This window comes from Nannospalax galili, unplaced genomic scaffold (assembly GCF_000622305.1).
Source record: "Nannospalax galili isolate Female #2095 unplaced genomic scaffold, S.galili_v1.0 scaffold1138, whole genome shotgun sequence".
In the NCBI taxonomy this organism is placed as follows: Eukaryota; Metazoa; Chordata; class Mammalia; order Rodentia; family Spalacidae; genus Nannospalax; species Nannospalax galili.
Genome location: NW_008342297.1, coordinates 2987117 through 3006169, shown reverse-complemented (window position 1 = coordinate 3006169; position 19053 = coordinate 2987117). Strand labels below are relative to the sequence as shown.

The window sequence follows — 19053 nt, the reverse complement described above, 5'->3', positions numbered from 1 at the left end:
CTCCAGTGTTCGCACCAACCCTTTGCCTGAGTGCGTGGGGAAAAAAAAGGAGAGACAGTGTCTGCCCCCCTAACCTACAAGCTCCTACTTGTATGAATCCTCCTCCCTGCCAGTACCAGGGTACCTCAGAGTCAATACACAGGTCTAACCTTGCTTTGTCTGTGTGAGATCCAATGCAAGGTTTCCAGCTAGGGCTTCCACATCCAAATCCCAGGCCCCACAGCACAATCCAATGTGGAATCCAGATGTTGGCGCCTTCATGCAGGACCCATGCCCTGTCCAGGCCTCTGTGACTGCTCTTGGTATCAGAAACTCTCTTCTGAGGATTCACGCTGCAGTGGCTCATCTTCATTGACAGCTTGATGGATTTTAGAATCACTTAGGAAACACACCTCTGGCATGTCTGCGAGGACATTTCCAGGGAGGTTTAACTGAGGGCAGGGGACTCACTCTGAATGTGGATGGTACCATCTCAGTGGATGGTACCATCTCATGGGCTGAATGAAAAGGAGAAACTGAGCAGCAACACTCAACTCTCTGTGACCACAGATGCAATATGACCAGCAGCCACGTGTTCCTCCAGTCACGATGGACTTCATCCCCCTCAAGCCATGAACCGAAATAAAATCGTCCTTCCTTCAGTTACTTTTGTTAGGTATCACACACACGCACACACACCGCTGCCTTAGTGTGCTGAATTAGTAGTTGCATTGTGCAGAAATCTCCATGACCCCTCTTACCCACTTTTCTGAAAGCACAGATGAGGTGACATGTCCATCCTGTCCCCGAACTCCGCAAGCCCCTCTATGACAACTGAGAGCTCTGAACCCCACCGGCTGCTGCGTACGTGGTTGGGGCTCCTGCTTCAAAGGGCCTGGAAGTGCTCCCATTTCTCCCTCCCACCCCATCCCAAGCATCCTCTCCCCTTCCTATCAGCTGTTTGACCAGGAAACCCGTCTGAAACCTCTTTCCCCAGGCATCAATTAGTTCCGCCGCTGCTGACCATGGGATGGTGGTCCACCAGGCCAAAGCTTAGCTGTGGGTTCTCCCTCCCCAGAACTGCTGCTATCCAGAACCCAGGCAGCAGGGACTAGGTCTGTGAATGGCCAACAGGATGGTGGTGCCCAGCTCCCTGGCTGAGTTTCTGGGGCCTTGCTAGTGTCTGTCCACACCAAGCATGAAACTCAGGTTTTTCCTCAGTTCAGCTTGGTTTTCTGGTCACTCCGGGGCCCTTCTGTTCTATTCCTGGCCCCCTGTGTTAGCTGCATCTGGCTTGGTTGCTTGTGTTCAGTAGAAACTTAACTCTCTAGAGCTCAAGCAGGGATTGGGCCCCTAAATGGAATCAGTAGGGGTATTTTTGTCTATACTTGTTTTCTGTCTTGTTATCTTAGGAGCCTCTTTAGGGGCCCTGGAGCTAGGGTTGGTTAGGAAACTAAACTCACCCCTATGTGTTGTTTCCAGAGAAGCACCTTAGACCCTGGAAAGCTCTTGACCCCCGCCCCCAGACCCCACAAGGGAAAGCATAGAGGCTCTGAATAGCTCTCCAGAATGCCTTTCTTTCGATAGTACCCTTAACTCCACATGCCCTAAAGGTACCAGCCTCTAGGTCAGGGACAACAATCCAGTGCCCCAGACAACCAGCTTAACTTCTGACCAAAGGATGCACAGACTCATGACCAAAGGATGCGCAGACCATATTTTATTTCTGGGAGGAAGGTTCGTACTTCCCTATCTAGTGTAGCTCTCAAAGTTAACTGGGGCTCCACTCCGGGTGCCTGGAACTACAGGTCCTTTCCAAGCACCTGAGCTAACCCTCACCCCTCCTGGACCACCTCTCCCTTGTCTCTCTCCTCAGCTTCTCCAGCATCTTTCAGATTTTGGCGAGCAAACTCCTCAAAAACCAAATTTTCATCCTGACCACTGAAAGAAAACAGAGAACATGTTGGTTAGTGCACAGTCTGAAGCTGAGGATGGAATCCTGAATAAAACTAGACACCGATCCTGAAGTAACAGATCCAGATCAGACATGTTCCCAGGATGGACTGGGGACTGTGCTTTTCCCCTCAGGGCTGTTCACGGTTGTTTTCTGTCTCTTGTGTTTTTGTTGTTGTTGTTGTTGTTGTTGTTTTCTTGGTCTTTTTTGAGACAGGGTCTCCCTGTAGCCCCAGCTGTCCTGGAACTCACTAGGTAGACCAGGCTGGCCTTGAACTCACAGAGATCCACCTGCCTCTGCCTCCCAAGTGCTGGGGTTATAGGCATAAGCCATGGCTCTCAACTAATGCTTTTTTGTTTTAAAGATTTTTTTAACAAACAAAAGCCAGAGAAAAAGTGAGAGGACAAGAGACATATCCCGTGTATCCGTGCACAGACTTCAGTCCTTGTGAGTGGAGGGACACAGACTATAGACAGACATTGTAAGAGGGGTTCGGGAGGAATCACAAAACACAGAGAAGCTCAGGGAAGCATTCAGATGCCTTACCTTTCCTTCGCTGTGAGCCCAGAATGAAAGGGGAGGGGAGGGAGGGAAGGGGAGAGGGAGAGAGAGAGAGAGAGAGAGAGAGAGAGAGAGACAGAGAGACAGAGAGACAGAGAGAGACAGAGAGAGACAGACAGACAAAGACAGAGAGAAAGAGAGAGGTTACTGTCAATTAATTTAATTAGTTTCTTCTGTTTTGAGACAAGGTCTCATATATCCCAAGTTGGCCTCAGATTCACTATATATTTGAGGATGACCTTGAACTTCTGATCTTCCCGCTTCTATTTCCCAAGTGGCATATGCCACCTCTCCAGGCATTCTGTGGTACTAGGAATCAAACCCAGAACCAGAAGATATGAAACTGAGCTATATCCCCAGTACCCAACCTTTTTAATACTTTTTATGTTGAGACAAGGTCTAAGTTGCCCAGTCTGGCCTTGAATTCACAGTGCTCCAACCCCTGGTGGCGAGATGGCAGGCCTGTTTCAACAGGACTGGCTCCAGTTAGGTTCTAGAAGCCAGGGTGAAAAAGAATGTCTGTAGGAGTCCCCAGGCACAACAGGAGGCTGACCTGACAAAACCCCTCCTGGGGCTGGGCATGGTGGCACATGCCTTTAATCCCAGCACTCAGGAAGCAGAGGCAGGTGATCTCTGGGAGTTTGAGGCCAGCCTGGGCTACATAGCAAGTTCCAAGGCTATAGGAAGACCCTGTCTCAAAAAACTGACCGACCAACCAAACCAAACCAAACCAAAGCAAAAAGCTGGCCCACGTAGACTCAGGGAGCCAGGAAGTGGGCAAGGAAGAGAGAAGATAGGAAATTTAGTCACTTGAAAATCTCAGGAAATCAGAGTTCTGCAACCACAGAGTGAGTTGTACCAACACTTGCTCTCTAAGTCTCAAGCACAAATGATCATTGTTTCATCCTGACTTTATGAAATGTTGAATGTAAAGAGGCCACTTCTTCCAAAGTAAGTCACCTCTATCTAAAGTTCTATAACATGGGGGCTGGAGAGATGACTCTGGTTAAGAGCACTGGCTGTGCTTACAGCCTGGGTTTGTTCTCCACACCCACAGGGCAGCTAACAACCATCAGTGACTCCAGTTTCAGAGGATCTGATGCCCTCTTCTGGCCTCCATGGGCACTTCATGCATATGGTACACTCAGATACATGCAAGCTGACCACTGATACACACAAAAATAAATAAAATCTTAAAATAATAATAGAAGTTCCAGAAAATGACCCAGCATAACCACAATGTCTCAGGTCACTGGCTTTTCAGTGTCCTTGAAAGGAACCAGAAAGTGTCTAAATCTTGCACAGTTAAAAGAAATTGTATTTTGGGGACTGGGGATATAGCTCAGTGTTAGAACGCTTGCCTAACACATGTGAGAGCCTGGAGTACATCACTAGCACTCAAAAAAGAAAGGGGGAAAAGAAGTATTCGGGTAGCACATTTTCAAGGCTGCTTGAATCTCTTCCCTGGATTGAACCCTGATTAGTCCAAGTAAATGCTAAAAATAACATTCTAGTGATACAAACATAAATAAATAAAAAATTTATGACTGGACTGTATTTTCTCCCCAAGGGGATATTTGAGATCTCTCTCTCTCTCTCTCTCTCTCTCTCTCTCCCCCCCCCCTCTCTCAATGATCTCTCTATGTAGCCCAGCCTGACCTAAAACTTACTATGTAGCTCAAGTTAGCCTCCTAAGTACTGGGATTACTGGTATGTAACACCACACATGGCTTTATTCCTTGAACTCGAATTCTATCCACTTCTTTGCCGGGACAGTGGCACAGTTTTTAGTAGGTTCACAGACTTATGGAACTATTGCCTCTTTAAACATCCATACAAGAGTCAATGGATTGATAATCATGTGAACTGAGGTGTCAGGAACCCAGACTGACCTTTTTCTAGTATTTTCTGTATTCTCATCAAAATTGCTTTCTTTTTTTTAACTTATTTTTTTCTTTTTTTTTTGTGCAATGCCCGCAGAGGTCAGAAGAGGCTGTCGGATACCCTGGGACTGGAGTTATGAACAGTTGTTAGTTGCCATGTGGGTGCTAGGATTCAAACCTGGGTCTTCTGCAAGAACAACCAGCTTTCTTAACTGCTGAGCCATCTCTCCAGCCCCTACAATCACTACTTTCAAATATATATATCATCTTCTTTTTTAAGATTTATTTATTTATTTTTTGTCTTTTTTTTTTTTTTTTTTTTTTTTTTTTTTTAAAAAAAAACCTTGTAGCCCCAGCTGTCCTGGAACTCACTATGTAGACCAGGCTGGCCTCGAACTCACAATGATCCACCTGCCTCTGCCTCCCAAGTGCTGGGATTAAAGGCGTGCGCCACCACGCCCGGCTAAGATTTATTTTATTTTTATAATTTTTATTTTATTTGTATGAGTGTATTGCCTGCATGTTTGTGAGTGTACCCGTGTCGTGCAATGCCGTGGAGGTCAGAAGAGGGCATCAGTTTCCCCTGGAACTGGAGTCAAGAACGATTCATAGCCGCCATGTGGGTGCTGGGAATCAAACCCGGGTCTTCTGCAAGAGCAGTCAGTGCTCTTAACCACTGAGCCAGCATTTTACTTTATTGTTTAAACTTGTGTATATGTATATGTATGCATGTGTATGTGTATATATGTGCCCTATGTGTATGTGAATATCTGTGTATGTATGTGTATATGCATGTGTATGTGCATGTGTATGTATGCATATGTGTATGTATGTGTATGTACATGAGTCCTGAAGCCACGGAGGCCAGAAGTGTTGGCTCCTCTGGAGCTGGAATTACAGGTAGTTGTTCGCCGTCTGACAGGGATTCTGGAATTGAACTGAGGTTGTCTGGAGGAGCAGAAGTGCTCTTCAGTGCTGAACCATCTCCCCAGCCCCCACAGATCACCTTCTGAATGTCTGTTAAGCTTCCAGATGACACATGAGGCCTTTTGTTTCTAAATGAAAAGCAAAGCCTTGGACTCTTCAATTGATTTGTCCCTTAAATCATCTCTAGACCTAAATCCACATCTGTGGACAGCAGAGCATCTGTTTTAACACTGATAAAACCCCATGAGATTGACCCCATCCAAGAGAGAGCAGGGATGTTACACCCTCCGAACACAAACAGGAGGTAGTCAAGCTCAGTTAGGTCAGCTGGTTCTCCCTTCTGAGCTGACCTGTCACTCTGGATGACACCCATGCTCAGAGGTACAGTCAATAAAGACTAGGGGTGAGAACACAGTAAATCTGCCAACAGTGAATTGTTAGACAGCCTAGATGATGGCGTGACTGACCTGGGTCCTCCGGCTGGGGGTGCATGAGGCGGAATGGTACCTCAGTAGCCACTTCACTAGAAGAAAGGAAGAATGCAAGCCAGTGAGCGCACACACAAGCAGACACACGCACACATTACATGTCATACTTAGAAAATCAGGGCTGTAGGATTCACCCAGGATCCATTCAGTGGAATTAAAAGAAAACAAAACAGATGAGGAAGTGGTCAGGCAGGAATCTGCAATGCATTCCCTGGCATGGGAACCTCTAAGGCCTGGCTGAGGCAGCCAGTGTTCTTAGCTCCCTGCATCTTAGGTGCAGTGTTGGGATACTGTGGGAAGAGGAGGGGGAAACCCCGAAGGAAGGAGAGTTTTAAAATCTGTATTTGTAGCAAGGTACATCTGAACACATTAAAACTCTATGTGAAGCTGATACACCAAGGGTGGGTACAGTGTCTCTTGCCAAAGAGCAGAAGGGAAATCTGGAGAAAGGATGACTAGGAAGGTGAAGAGGGAGTAAGGGAGCAGAGGCTATCCCCTGCATCCCAGGAGCCCCTGCTGCCTACCCAGTGCTGACCAATTGATGTCCCAGCTGTAGAACCAGTCTAGATGACATGTGGTGTCAAAAACAGAGGTAGGCGGCTATTCAGGGCTAAAGATAGCCCAAGATAATTTGGCTCCAAGCCTGCAACATTCCAGCTCCCACAAACATAGAAATTGGGCAACCAGCCTTATAGCCCAGGTAGGGAAGAGGATGGTAAGAGCTGAAGCAAAGGACCATGTCAGGTGAATGCTTGTCTCAAATATTTCCAAACTTGCTTCTTTGTGCATGCTTCAGAAGAAATTTGTAGCTAGGTGTGGTGGTACACTCCTCAATCTCAGTACTAAGGAGATAGAGGCAAGCGGATCTCTGTGAGTTCGAGGCTAAATTGGTCCACATAGTGAGTTCCAGGTCAGTGAGACACTATCTATCTCAAAAAAACAAAAACAAGAACAAAAATGACATCTGTCACTATTCACAATTAGCAGAAGGTAGAAACAGCTTGAGTGTCTACTGTGAACTGAAGTTCCCAGACCAAAAAAGCCATACCTTTGTTGGAGATTCGGCAAGGCTGATGGACTGACTAGAATTTCTGTGATTGTGGGGAGTTGAAATGTTGCAGGTCTGCGGCCAAATTATCCTGGGCTAGCTTTACCCCTTAAGAGCTATTTATTGCCCACTTCTGTGTTTGATGTAACATCTTGTGACTATTAGATCAGTTTTGGAATTGCTGAAGAGACCCTAGCTTCCACCAACCAAAAACCTAAGAATGCCTTCAGAGGGCATCTGAGGCCCACAGAAAAGATTTCCCCATTTTGCTGTAACCTGATGCTCCAACCAATGTGTTTTATTTTATTTGGATTTATTTCTATTTTGTGTGAATGAGTGTCTTGTCTGCATGTATGTAAGTGCACTCATGTCATGCAATGCCTGCGGAGGCCAGAAGAGGGTGTCAGATTCCCTGGAACTGGAGTGACAGTCATTAGCCACCATGTATTTTTTGTATTTTTTTATGTGTGTATGTGTGTGTGTGTGTGGCTGCTGGGAACTGAGCCAGGTCCTCTATAAGAACAGCCAGTGCTTTCAACTGCTGAGCCATCCCAATGTATTTTTTTATTTATTATTTTTATTTTATGTGTATAAGTGTATTGCCTGCATGTATGTAAATGTACCCGTGTCATGCAATGCCCATAGGGGTCCAAAGAGGGTATCAGGCTCCCCTAGAACTGGAGTTATGGATGGGTGTTAGTTGCCATGTGGGTGCTGGGAATTGAACCTGGGTCCTCTGCAAGAGCAGTCAGTGTTCTTAACTGCTGAGCCATCTCTCCAGCCCCATCCACCAATGTATTTTAAAAATACCTTGGCTTGTGAGTTTCTTTGTTCTTTAAGTATAAAAAAACCTTTCACAAGACTGTCACTATGTTGGATGATGGTATGTGGAGTGCCCGAGTCTGTGTTCCCAGGCTGCTATCACACATATTGAGCTCCAGAATAAATGATCTCCTATTCTCTTTGAGGTGAGAGCTATATCTTTATGTCAACACCAGTAAATGAATAAACAAAATGTGGTATATCCTACAATGGAATATTACTCAGCCATAAGAAAGACTGAACTGTACTTTTATGTGCTGCAACACAAATAAACCTTGAAAACATTACGCTAAGTGAAAGAAGCCAACTACAAAGGCCACGTAATGAATTTTTTTTTTTTTTTGAGACAGGGTCAGCCCAAGCTAGCCTAGAACTCACTATGTAGCTAAATATAACCATGAACATCTGATTATCCTACCTCCACCTCTGGAGTGCTGAGATTACAGGCATGCACCACCGTACCCAGCTTATGCAGTGCTGGGAATTGAACCCAGGGCTTTGTGCATGCTAAGCAAATGCTCTGGAAAGTAAGCTACATGCCCAGCCCCAGAATAGGCAAATCCATAGACAGGAAGCAAATCGGTGGTTGGCAGGATATGTAGAGATGGAAAAAGAGTGATCACTCAAAAAGCAGCATGAAACAGAAAAGTATATGGTTTTTGTTGAGTTGTTCTGATTTTATTTTTCGACAGGGTCCCCCTGTAGCCCCAGCTGTCCTGGAACACACCATGTAGACCACGCTAGCCTTGAACTCAGAGAAATCTGCCTGCCTCTGCCTCCCAAGTGCTGGGATTAAAGACGTGCACCACCACGTTGGCCTAGCACTAGGTTTCTTTTCCAGGTACTAAAGTGTTCTGGACCTAGGTAGTAGTGATTGTTGTAAAACATTGCGTGTGTATTTAACTCCTCTGAATTGTGCACTTGAAAATAGTTAAAATGGTAAACCTCATGCTATGTGGCTTATAACACACACACACACACACACACACACACACACACACACACAAAGAAACCAAGCACCTGGTATGTGTGTGTGTGTGTGTGTGTGTGTGTGTGTGTGTGTGTGTGTGCCCTTGCCCACATCCAGGCCCATGGTCTCCAGCCTCATGCCCACTGGCTAGGCCTCTAGCAGCACACCTAGAACCAGAGCTCATCGATAGCATCATTCACAGCTCTGTGAGCACAGCTGCCCAGAAACCAGGTTTAACCAGTTTCCATTCAGTTCCAAGATCCTTGCCCTTAGCTTGCTGGGAGCTGAGTGGAGAAGAGAGGAGGCTTACCTGGAGGTGAGCTCTCCCAGAAAGCTAGAAAACACAAAACAAACAGCTGTGGTGACTGTCCCCAGCATAATGTAACTTCATACCCCATTGCTCGGAGGCAGCACAGAGCTGACCCCAACCCAGTAGTCACGGCTCTCACTCCTTGGCTGAACTTCCAGGACCCCCGCATCCTTTACCCTCAACATCACTCCTCCCCTCTGCTGCCTGCTTTCTCCAGAGATAACTTATGAAGTGGAGACAGATAGGTTCAAGCATAAGTCCCAGAATCGCAGCACTCAGAAGGCAGAGGCAGGAGGATCTCTGTGAGTTTAAGGCCAGCCTGGTCTACATAGTGAGTTCCAGGCTAGCTGGGGCTACAGGGAGACCCTGTCTCAAAAATAAACAAACCCTAGAATCAGACATTTTCAGCCACTCTGGGGTGGTGGAACATACCTGCCATCTCAGCCCTCTCAGGAGGCTGGGGTGGTGGGATTGCAAATGAGTCTCTCACTGTGGGTTATATAGGGGAAACTCTCTCAAGAAAAAAAAAAAAAAAAAAGGAAAAATAATTTCTTGGTCACAGAAGTCATTGGAAGTGCTGGCTAAGGCTGTCGCTGTCCCTTGGTGTCCCTGGGAGATTGGCTACAGGACCCTCGTGAGGGTGTTCCAAGTCTCTTCTAGAAGTCAGTATAGCATTTGCAAATGACCTTCACAATCCTCCCCTGTACTCTGAATCATCTCTAGCTCAAGATGCCTAACAGTCAGTGGACTATACTGTTTAAGGGATAAATAAGGTGAAATGTCTGCACATATCCAGTGCAGACAATGTTTTCAAGTATTTTCAATCTGTGATTTGTGGAAATCACAGATATAGAACGCAAAGATATAGAGACCCACAATGTTTCCTTTTTTGGACTATGAATTGGAACTCCACCCTGGTTTTAGATCCTGGAAGAGAAACGGGAAGGCAGCCCCATCCCATTCGAAAACCACAAGGAACATAACACTGTGCTAAAAATATATCCAAATCAGACCGAAAAAATGGGGAGAACTTCTACCTACTTAGAATACGGACACTTGTGGGGACTTGCATGACCAAGCCAACACAGGCCCATCAGGGGAAAAGGCCAGAGGCTTTGACAATGGAATTTGGAAGGGAAATGAGAATTCAAGTCTTTTCCTTTGATGAGATTATAGATAGTGATTTCACTAAAAAATTGAAAATATTTTCTTTAGAACTCTGGATATCAGCATGAAACAAAGATTCCCAACTCTGTGATTACATGTTTGTGGAAGGAACAGAGGAAGGATGGATTTGTCTTTTAGAGAGAGATAAGTCTAAAATGCAGGTAAAGATTCTGTTTGTTTTTGAAGCAAGGTCTCATTTGTAGTCCTGACTGGCCTGGAACTTACAGTGATCTTCCTGCCTCTGCCTCCCAAGTGTTGAGATTATAGGTATGCTCTACTCAAGCTTGTAAGATTGTGTGCGTGTGTGTGTGTGTGTGTGTGTGTGTGTATGCGTATGTGTGTGTGTGTATGTATGTGTGTGTGTGTATGTGTGTGTGTGTATGCGTATGTGTGTGTGTGTATGTATGTGTGTGTGTGTGTGTGTGTGTGTGTGTGTGTATGTGTGTGTGTTTGGTTTGTTGAGACACAGTCTATGTAGCCCAGGTTAACTTCAACCTCCATACACAGCTGAAGATGCCCTTAAACTCCTGATTCACCAGCTCTGCTTTCAAGTGCTGAGATTACAGGCATGTGCTACCATACCCTACTTGATTTTTTTGTTGGGGAGGCTGGGTCTCATGTCTCCCAGGCTGGCTTTGAATCTGCTAGGTAGCCAAGGATGGTATTGAACTTCAGAACGTCCTGTCTCTACCTACCTAGTGCTGGAATTACAGGCACCATCATATTCAGTTTATTTGGTTTATTCTGTGATGGGGCTCACAGCCAGGGCTTTGTAGCCCAGGCTAGCCATGGTTCTAATCCTCCTGCCTCAGCTCTGACGTGTTAGAATTACAGGCAAGAGGCACCAACACCCAACCCAAATAAAGGAAGATTTACAGAGAGTTCAGTAGGCAGCTGCTGTTCTTTCTGAACTTTGGAAACTAAATTAACTGTCAGATTTGCCACAGCCTCCATGGTGTTTGCGAATGCACACCTACTTCACTCAGCGCACTAACATGTGTGCGTGGCAGTCTGCTTTTCCAGCACCAATCCCTCCAACAGAACTGTGGAAGCTGGCATAACAACTCAGTGGACTTCTCCGCCTCCCTTGCCATCTGCCTGCTGGTCATTCAGGAGAGAAACAGTCCAGACTATCCAAGGCCAAGACAGGCCACCAGACACTTACCCTGACACTGTGAGCTTCACCTTGATGTGGTATGACACCAAGATCCCCATGACATTTCGGTCGATGCCCTCCTTAATGCTGCCCAATCAGAAAGAAGGAGAAAGATGAGGACAGCAGCGGGAAACAGAGCCCCCTGTCCCCATACCATCCAAAAGATGCTGTCTTGGAACTGGTGAGTACCACAGCTGACCACATGTCCTAGAACTTTACACATCTGTGGGGATAGGAAGCAGGACTCCTACATCTCCCCTGTGGTATACACACAGGCGCAGCATGCGTCCACCATCTCAGGGTTTGTTCTCCACTAATGTTCACTCATCTGGCCCCCAGGGTACCCCATCCTGTTCCCTTCCTCTTCCTGACCTGCACTGACCACCATCCCAGTAGCTTCTGAGTAGCTCCCTCCATCTTCCCGAGCAGGAAAGCCAGTGAGGAGCGGACCTTGCTCTCCTGTTAACTCACCAGTAACCCTCAGTGAGTTGTTTCTCATTCTGGCTCTATTTAGGGGTAATTTCCTTATCTGTAAAATGAGTTCAAGTACAGCTTCCTCACCAAGATGTGGAGAGGTGTGAACATTTATGAACCACTCTCTGAACTATAAAACAGCTTTGCAGCATGACATGCAGTTGTTGACACCTGATCACGGAACCCCTAAATCTATCTAGAGCATCAGTTCCCTGTCATTCTCCCCCAGACAGACCTTCACAAACACACTTTAGAATCTAACATAGAAATCTGGCAAGTTTCCAGCCTGGGTCTTGGCTCCTACACCTGCCCTCCAAGTTCACTAGCCTATAGTCTCCCAGGAAGCCTGAAATGGCAGCTAGCAGCTAGCAGCTAGCTGTGCTATAGAGTTTTTTTTTTTTTTTTTCCCTAGAGCTTCTGCCCAAGTCCAGATCTTACTTTCATGTAAATCTAAAGCATATCCAAATGGAAACTAATGACAAAAGTCGCCACATGGGGTGCTTTTGGATGCATTTCTGGAGCACTCCCTAAATGTCAGGCACCACACATCACCTCACTTAATCCTCATCACCAGCCTGTGAAATTGGAACTGTGATCAGCCCCACTTTACAGACAGAGAAACTGAGGTTCTTAGAAGATCTCAAGGTACTTGTGCCGGGTCACCCAGAAGGCAAGCTGTGGCACTGTGGTTGGTACAAGGCCATGCCCAGAGTCAACCTGGGCAACCACCACACTGTACCAGGGCAGGAACTGGAGGCTTGTGGGGGGGGGGTCCCTGCATCTGCACTGTGCTACCAGCACCAGGCTCTCTTGCTGATGTGCCCATTTGTAAGCCCCCAGGGCAGACCAGCACCAGTCTGCACTGATGGCCCATTCACAGAGCCTCTAGGACTCACACGGTGCTGGAGGCCAGGTTTGTGTCCTCATGCTTGATCCTCCCATCCAGTGCAATGCCTCTTTTCTCACGGTTGTTAGCCAGCAGGGGTATCACCATCAGTGTCTTAGTTAGAGTGCTGTTTGGTGACACTTCTTCTCTTGAGGAAGAACAACAGAGAGATTTTTAGCTGTCAAGCTCACCACCAATCTCATGAGATCCTATTTATCACAGAGCATCTTCCCAGTCAAATTCCCATATTGCACAGAAGGACATGAAAACTCTAGAGCCTGACAACGACATTTCAAGGCTGGGAAGATGGCTCAGAGTACTTGCTGGGCATGCACAAGGGACTGCATTGCCAAGAGCATTGTAATCCTGGCCCTGAGGTGCTGGAGTCGGGCAGATCCTTGGAGCTCAATGGCCAGCTAGTCAAGCTGAATTGTTGAGCTCCAGCTTCACTGAGAGGGCCGTACATAGTGGCACACACTTTTAATCCCAGCACTCAGGAGGCAGAGGCAGGTGGATCTCTGTGAGATCAAGCCCAGCCTGGTCTACACAGTGAGTTCCAGGCCAGCTGGAGCCACAGGGAGATCTTGTCTCAAAAGAAAAAAACAACATAAAAAACAAGTTCAGTGAGAGACATTGTCTCAGAAAATAAAGTGGAAGGGCTGAAGATATTGCTCAGCAGTTACGAATGACTATTGTTCTCCTGGAAGACCCAAGTTCAATTCCAGAACCCAATTTAGGCAGGTCACAACTGCCTATAACTCCAGCTCCAGGGGAGCCAATTTTTCTGGCCTCCTTGTGCACCTACATTCATGTGTGCATGCCAGACACCTGAAAACGAACAAAATAAGGTGGAGAGCAATTGAGGGAGACATTAAATGTCAACTCTGACTGACCTCCACACACATGTGCAAGCTCACCTATCCATGTAGACACACAGACACACAGAGTTTGGGACATTTCCTTAAGCCTCTCAGTCTGCTCTGAATGACTGAATTTCTAAGGTATTCTCGGGTTAAATAAAACCAACAGCCAGCATCCACCTATAATCCCAGCACTCAAGAAACTGAAACAGGAGACTCATGAGTTCTAGACAAGCCTGAACTACAGAGTGAAGCTCTGTTTCAAAAACCAAAACAAAACCACCACAACAAAACAAAACACTAAAAATCAAGTAAGACCAACTAATCCAAAGGTCTGAGACCCCAGCTAGTCTCCTCCTGAGATTTTCTGACGCCCACAGTGAACGGCAGAGCCTTTGTGTGAATGGCAATAAGAAGGCCATGCAGGACCACTGTAGCCAAAGGCTGTCCCTAGCAGGGCAGTCAGCATGTGATTTATGGTGGCCTGCTCCGCTGTGACCCATCTGACTAGAATGCCTTTTGTTCAAAGCTGCACGTGTCTTTTCTCTACTGGGGCTTCTGTGAGGTTTTGCAAGGTCTGCTACATGAGAGGAAACTTGTGCCAGTTCTGGGACCCAGCTGGGAACACAGCATTCCCAGGATCCCAAAGCAACACCTCAGCTGGATTATTGCCTCAGCAGTACATATATCAGGCACCAAGCCTGGGATAAGGGCAGAAAACAGGGTGTGGCCTGCAAACACTGGCTGGGAGCCAGCATCAGCACAACTTCCCGGACAAGTTCCAAGACATCTGGAAGTTTGAAACTGCCTCCTACGGGAAGGACTTCCCTGTTTGCTGTCCCTGGGGAATTTAAAACAGCTGTGACTTCTCCTGCCTCTGGTGAATACAGGAAGTTCTTTGCAGAGTTTTGTTTGAGCCCAGAATGGCTCACATCCTTCCACCTGGGTCTTGATGAATCTCTCTCATGAGCTTGACTGCCATCAAAAGAGGTTCCTGGGAGCTAGGGTGATGACCTTTACTGCAGCAGAATTTGCTGATGGATTGTGCCAAGTCCCCAGGGCTGTGCTCAGAGCCCTTGAGATCTCAGACAACACAGAAAGCAGCAGCTTAGAAGTCAAGTTTGGCCTGGTTTGAGGAGACCTACCCACCAGAACCCCAGGACTTGTGGGGTCTGGACCAGTGGCTCAGGATCTGTAGCCTTGTGAGTGACCTCTAGCCTGAGGCCACTATGATAACTAATCTTATCAACTGAATGAGACTGAGAAGTGCCTAGGAGATTAGTAAGCACATCTGCGAATGTGTCTATGAGAACAGTTTCTGAGACGATTAACCGAAGGGGAAAGACCTGCCCTGAATATCAGTGGTGACATTACATAGTCCGGAAGCCTGGGTAGAGTAACAGAGGGAGGGAGAGAAAGCCTGCCAGCACAGACATTCTCTCTGCTTCCCACCTGCCATGACATGAGCTGCTCTGCCTGTCCATCCACAATGGACTAAAACCTCCAAAACTGTGAACCAACAGATCTTTCTTCCTAAAGTTTGTTTCTTTAGGTACTTGTCACAGCAATGAAAAGCTAATCAGTATAACTGCTAATAAAAATCTGGATCCATTTCTAGTCTTTCTCCTCCCCTCAGGGAAATCTCAGAATGGTTTCCTGTCTCCTGGGAATCATTTGATCCAAGACACCCAAAGGTTTGAAAGGAAACCAGATAATAGGTTCTGTATCAGGAGAAAACTCGGGACTATTTGCTGCACTGTTACTGAGCATCTGCCAAAAGGTCAACCTGGACCAAGACTCCCCAGCCCTTGAACCAAAAGTTGAACAGACTCCAGGCCTTGTATAAAGAAGGCAGCCATGAGTTGTGCTTCTCTCCTGCTTACCCCCACAGTAGACCTACATTTACACTTAAGGCTGAGGGGCTCAGTGATTAAGAGCACTGACTGCTCTTGCAAAGGACCTGGGTTTGGTTACCAGCACCCCCATGGCAGTTAACAACAATCTGCAACTCCAGTTCCAGGGGATCTTACCCTCTCTGGCTCCTGTAGGCATTACACACATGGGGCACACTTATATGTAGGCAAAACAATTGTACACATTTAAAAAAAAAATAAGTAAAATATTTAAACTTAAGGCTGATTTTTTTTTAGTAATAGCTTACTCTAAAGTTGCCTTTTAAATATATAATGTGGTCTCAGTGACTCAGTTTTTCTTTCCTCACCAGCCCCCCTTCACCCCAACCTTCTTGTCACCCTAGTAATGTTTTTTGTTTTGTTTTTGTATACAACAGCACCAGACAAAGTGAAAAGATTTTCCCAAAGAGATACAAATCCACCCCCACAACCAAGCCTGTAAGTGAATCTGGTGACCTAGCACAAAGCAAAACCTGGTAGCCTCTTAGGCCCTCACAAAGTATCTACTGAAGATTCTCTTTGGGCTTTGACTCTACTAGAGGGAGAAAAGTCATCCACAATGGGCTATGAATGGATCCATTTTTTATAGCTGAGTTGTCACTGGTAGAAGACTTTCAAACTGGAGAGATGATCAGAAGACACAGCCAGGAGGCTCTCTGGAGGGGAGCCGGCACTCCCACTGAGCTGTGTTTTACTTTCTGCCACTCTTCTCTGGAGAGCCCATACCCATGCTCCGGGCTGCAATTTGTGTCTCCTTCCAAGCACCTCTCTTTCTCTTAAGCATATATTAAACTATCTTGCTGGTTATGGTGGCTCATGCCTTTAATCCCAGCACTTGGAAAGCAGAGGCAGGGGGATCTCCATGGGTTTGAGGTCAGCTGGGTCTACATAGAGAGTTCCAGGCCAGCCAGGGCTACATAGTGAGCCTCTCAAAAAATAATCTGATCAAAAACAACAAAACAGGGATTGGAGAGATGGCCCAGTTTTAAGAGTGTGTACTGCTCTTGCAGAGACCCCAAATTTGGCTCCTAGCAGTTGTGAGCCTATAACTCCAGTACCAGGGATCCAATGCCACTCTGGTACCGGGGATCCAATGCCCTCTTCTGGCCTCTTTAGAAGCATTGCTCTCACATGCACACACTCCCCCCACATACATGTAATTAAAGAATAATAATTTGGGGGGCTGGAGGGATGGCTCAGCGGTTAAGAACACTGGCTGTTCTTGCAGAAGACCTGGGCTCGAATCCCAGCACCCACATGGCAGGCAATACACAGATACACATAAAATAAAAAAAATAATAATAATAGCCAGGTGTGGTGGCGCACGCCTTTAATCCCAGCACTCAGGAGGCAGAGGCAGGTGGATCTCTGTGAGTTCAAGGCCAGCCTGGTCTACATAGTGAGTTCCAGGACAGCTGGGGCTACAGGGAGACCCTGTCTCAAAAAGACCAAATAATAATAATAATAATAATAAATAAATAAAATTAAAAAAAAAAGAATAAGTGGGCATGGTGGTGCACGCCTTTAATCCCAGCATTTGGGAGGCAGAGGCAGGATCTTTGTGAGTTTGAGGCCAGCCTGGTCTACATAGTGAGTTCCAGAACAGCTGCTTGGGCTACAGGGAGACCCTGTCTCAAAAAAAGACAAAAAAAAGAATAGTTTTAAAGAATACAGTCTTGGGGCTAGAGAGATGGCTCAGCAGTTAAGAGCACTGACTGCTCTTGCAGAGGACCCAGGTTCGATTCCCAATACCCACATGGCAGCTATGAACTGTCCTTAACTCCAGTTCCAGGGAAATCTGAAAACCTCTTCTGACCTCCACGGGCATTGTACAACACGGGTGCACTCACATACATACAAGCAATACACTCATACAAATAAAATAAGAATAATGAAAATAGAATATTTTAAAAAAGAGATACAGTCCTAACCTGGGCTGACAGCTCATTAAGCCATCTTCTGGGGCTCAGAAAGAGCACCCCATTCCTGACTACACATTCCAAGGATACATAGAGGCCCTGCTGCTCCCACGGTGATATTTCCACCTTGATTTACCTTATTTCCTCCTGTATTTGTGTGGACTCATCTCTTAGAATGAGAGATGGGGCTGGGAGATGAGGTGAACGCACAGCTAAGATGCTGACCTGCTCTGCTGGGCTTGTTTGGAGAAAAGGGGAAGGAAACAGACAGCTGGGTGCCTGGACGGGTATTCTAGTTCTCTCTTCAGAAGAGGAAGCTGATAAGGTGGGTGGGCTGCCCAGGAAGTGGACAGGAAGCTGCTACTTACTGTGTTTCCTCTGTGGCCACAGGCTTGACGTAAGAATCACTGGAGTAGAGAACCACATTGGCCACTTGTTCCACTGTGAAGGGAAGGCAGAGTGGGGTGATCTGTGGAGCCCTCTTGCACATGCACTCGGTCCCTCCTGGACTTCCAGGGGATGTAGCAGGACTACATGATCTAGCCTCGGGCCCTCCACTGATAACCTGTTCATAGTCAACTTCTGCCCCCATCTCTTGGGGCTCTGAGACACAGCTCTGGGGAGCCTCACGTCTCCTCCAAGCCCTGGGTGTCTTCATCTAAAGGCTCAGTGTCTTTCAGCATCTTTTTACTTACCATTTATTCTCCTTCTACAAATCCAGGCCCTTTCCACCACCCTGCATCTTACTGAATGAGCATGGCCCTCCCAGTCTTCAAGCTTTCTAGCATCCTGCACACAGGACCAATTCATGGTGTAACATTGTAGACAGGAAGGTGGGCCCTGCAAGCCTGTCTATTTAGGCTCTCTCTAATCTCTGCTCAGCCATCAATTTAGGGTAAATTTTTTTTCTAATTTTACTTTATTTGTGTAGGACTGTTTTGCTTACATGTATGTTGTAGAGGCTAGAAGAGGATGTTGGATCCCCTGGAATTATTGTTAGGGACAGTTGTGAGCCACCATGTGGCTACTGGGAACCAAACCTGGTCCTCTGCAAGAGTAGCAAGTATTCTTAACTGTTGAGCCATCTCTCTAGCCCCTGTAGGGTAAAATCTTTAGCTCCTTAAGCCTCGGTTTTCCCACCAGTTAAATGGGGTAATTGCATAGAAAAGCTGTGAAGATTAAAAAGATGGGCTAGAGGCCAGAGGGGTGGCTTGGTAGTTAAAACGCTTGGCCCTCAAGCAAGCATGAGTTTGCATCTTCAGAAGTCACTTATATGCCAGGTGGGCATAGAGGCTTGCCTCTAATTCTAGCCTCCAAAGGCGCTAGATCCCCAGAACATACTGGCTGGTGAGACTAGCCATTTCCATGAGCTTTGGGTTTGATTGAAAGACCCTGCCTCAACGAATATGGTAGAAGAGCGATTTAGGATGATTTTTCACATCAACCTCAGCCCTCCACACCCACGTGCACACATATGAACATGTACTCACACGTGTAATCACACATGTGAACATGCATATATATATATATACACATGTGCATGCGCACACACAAACACACACATATGAAAATAGAAAGAAAAAAAAAGATGGGCTGGTGAGATGGCTCAGCAGATAAAGGTGTTTGCTGCCAAGGCTGCCACCTTGACTTCAATGCCTGGAACCCAGGCGGTGGCAGAGGAAAGGAATTCCTGCAGGTTGTCCACATGTGTGTTATCACACACACACACACATACA

The 19053-nt window shown here is 46.5% G+C and overlaps 1 protein-coding gene across 7 annotated transcripts in view; it reads right to left on the bottom strand.

Moving 5' to 3' along the window:
* Positions 1–1690: 1690 nt before the first annotated feature.
* The window catches only part of Sag (S-antigen visual arrestin), a 46099-nt gene continuing 28736 nt past the window's right edge, over positions 1691–19053 (bottom strand). The window contains exons 10-16 of one of the 7 annotated variants that reach the window (XM_008838110.3): positions 17686–17758; positions 12636–12773; positions 11275–11352; positions 8943–8966; positions 5772–5827; positions 2480–2489; positions 1691–1920 (exon numbers count right to left, since the gene is read on the bottom strand). In XM_008838110.3, the coding sequence (XP_008836332.1) occupies positions 1815–1920; positions 2480–2489; positions 5772–5827; positions 8943–8966; positions 11275–11352; positions 12636–12773; positions 17686–17758 (485 nt within the window). In that variant the 3' untranslated portion in view covers positions 1691–1814. The remainder of the gene's footprint in view (positions 1921–2479; positions 2490–5771; positions 5828–8942; positions 8967–11274; positions 11353–12635; positions 12774–17685; positions 17759–19053) is intronic. The other 6 variants (XM_008838113.3, XM_029565956.1, XM_017799393.2 and 3 more) reach the window with 6 other exon arrangements.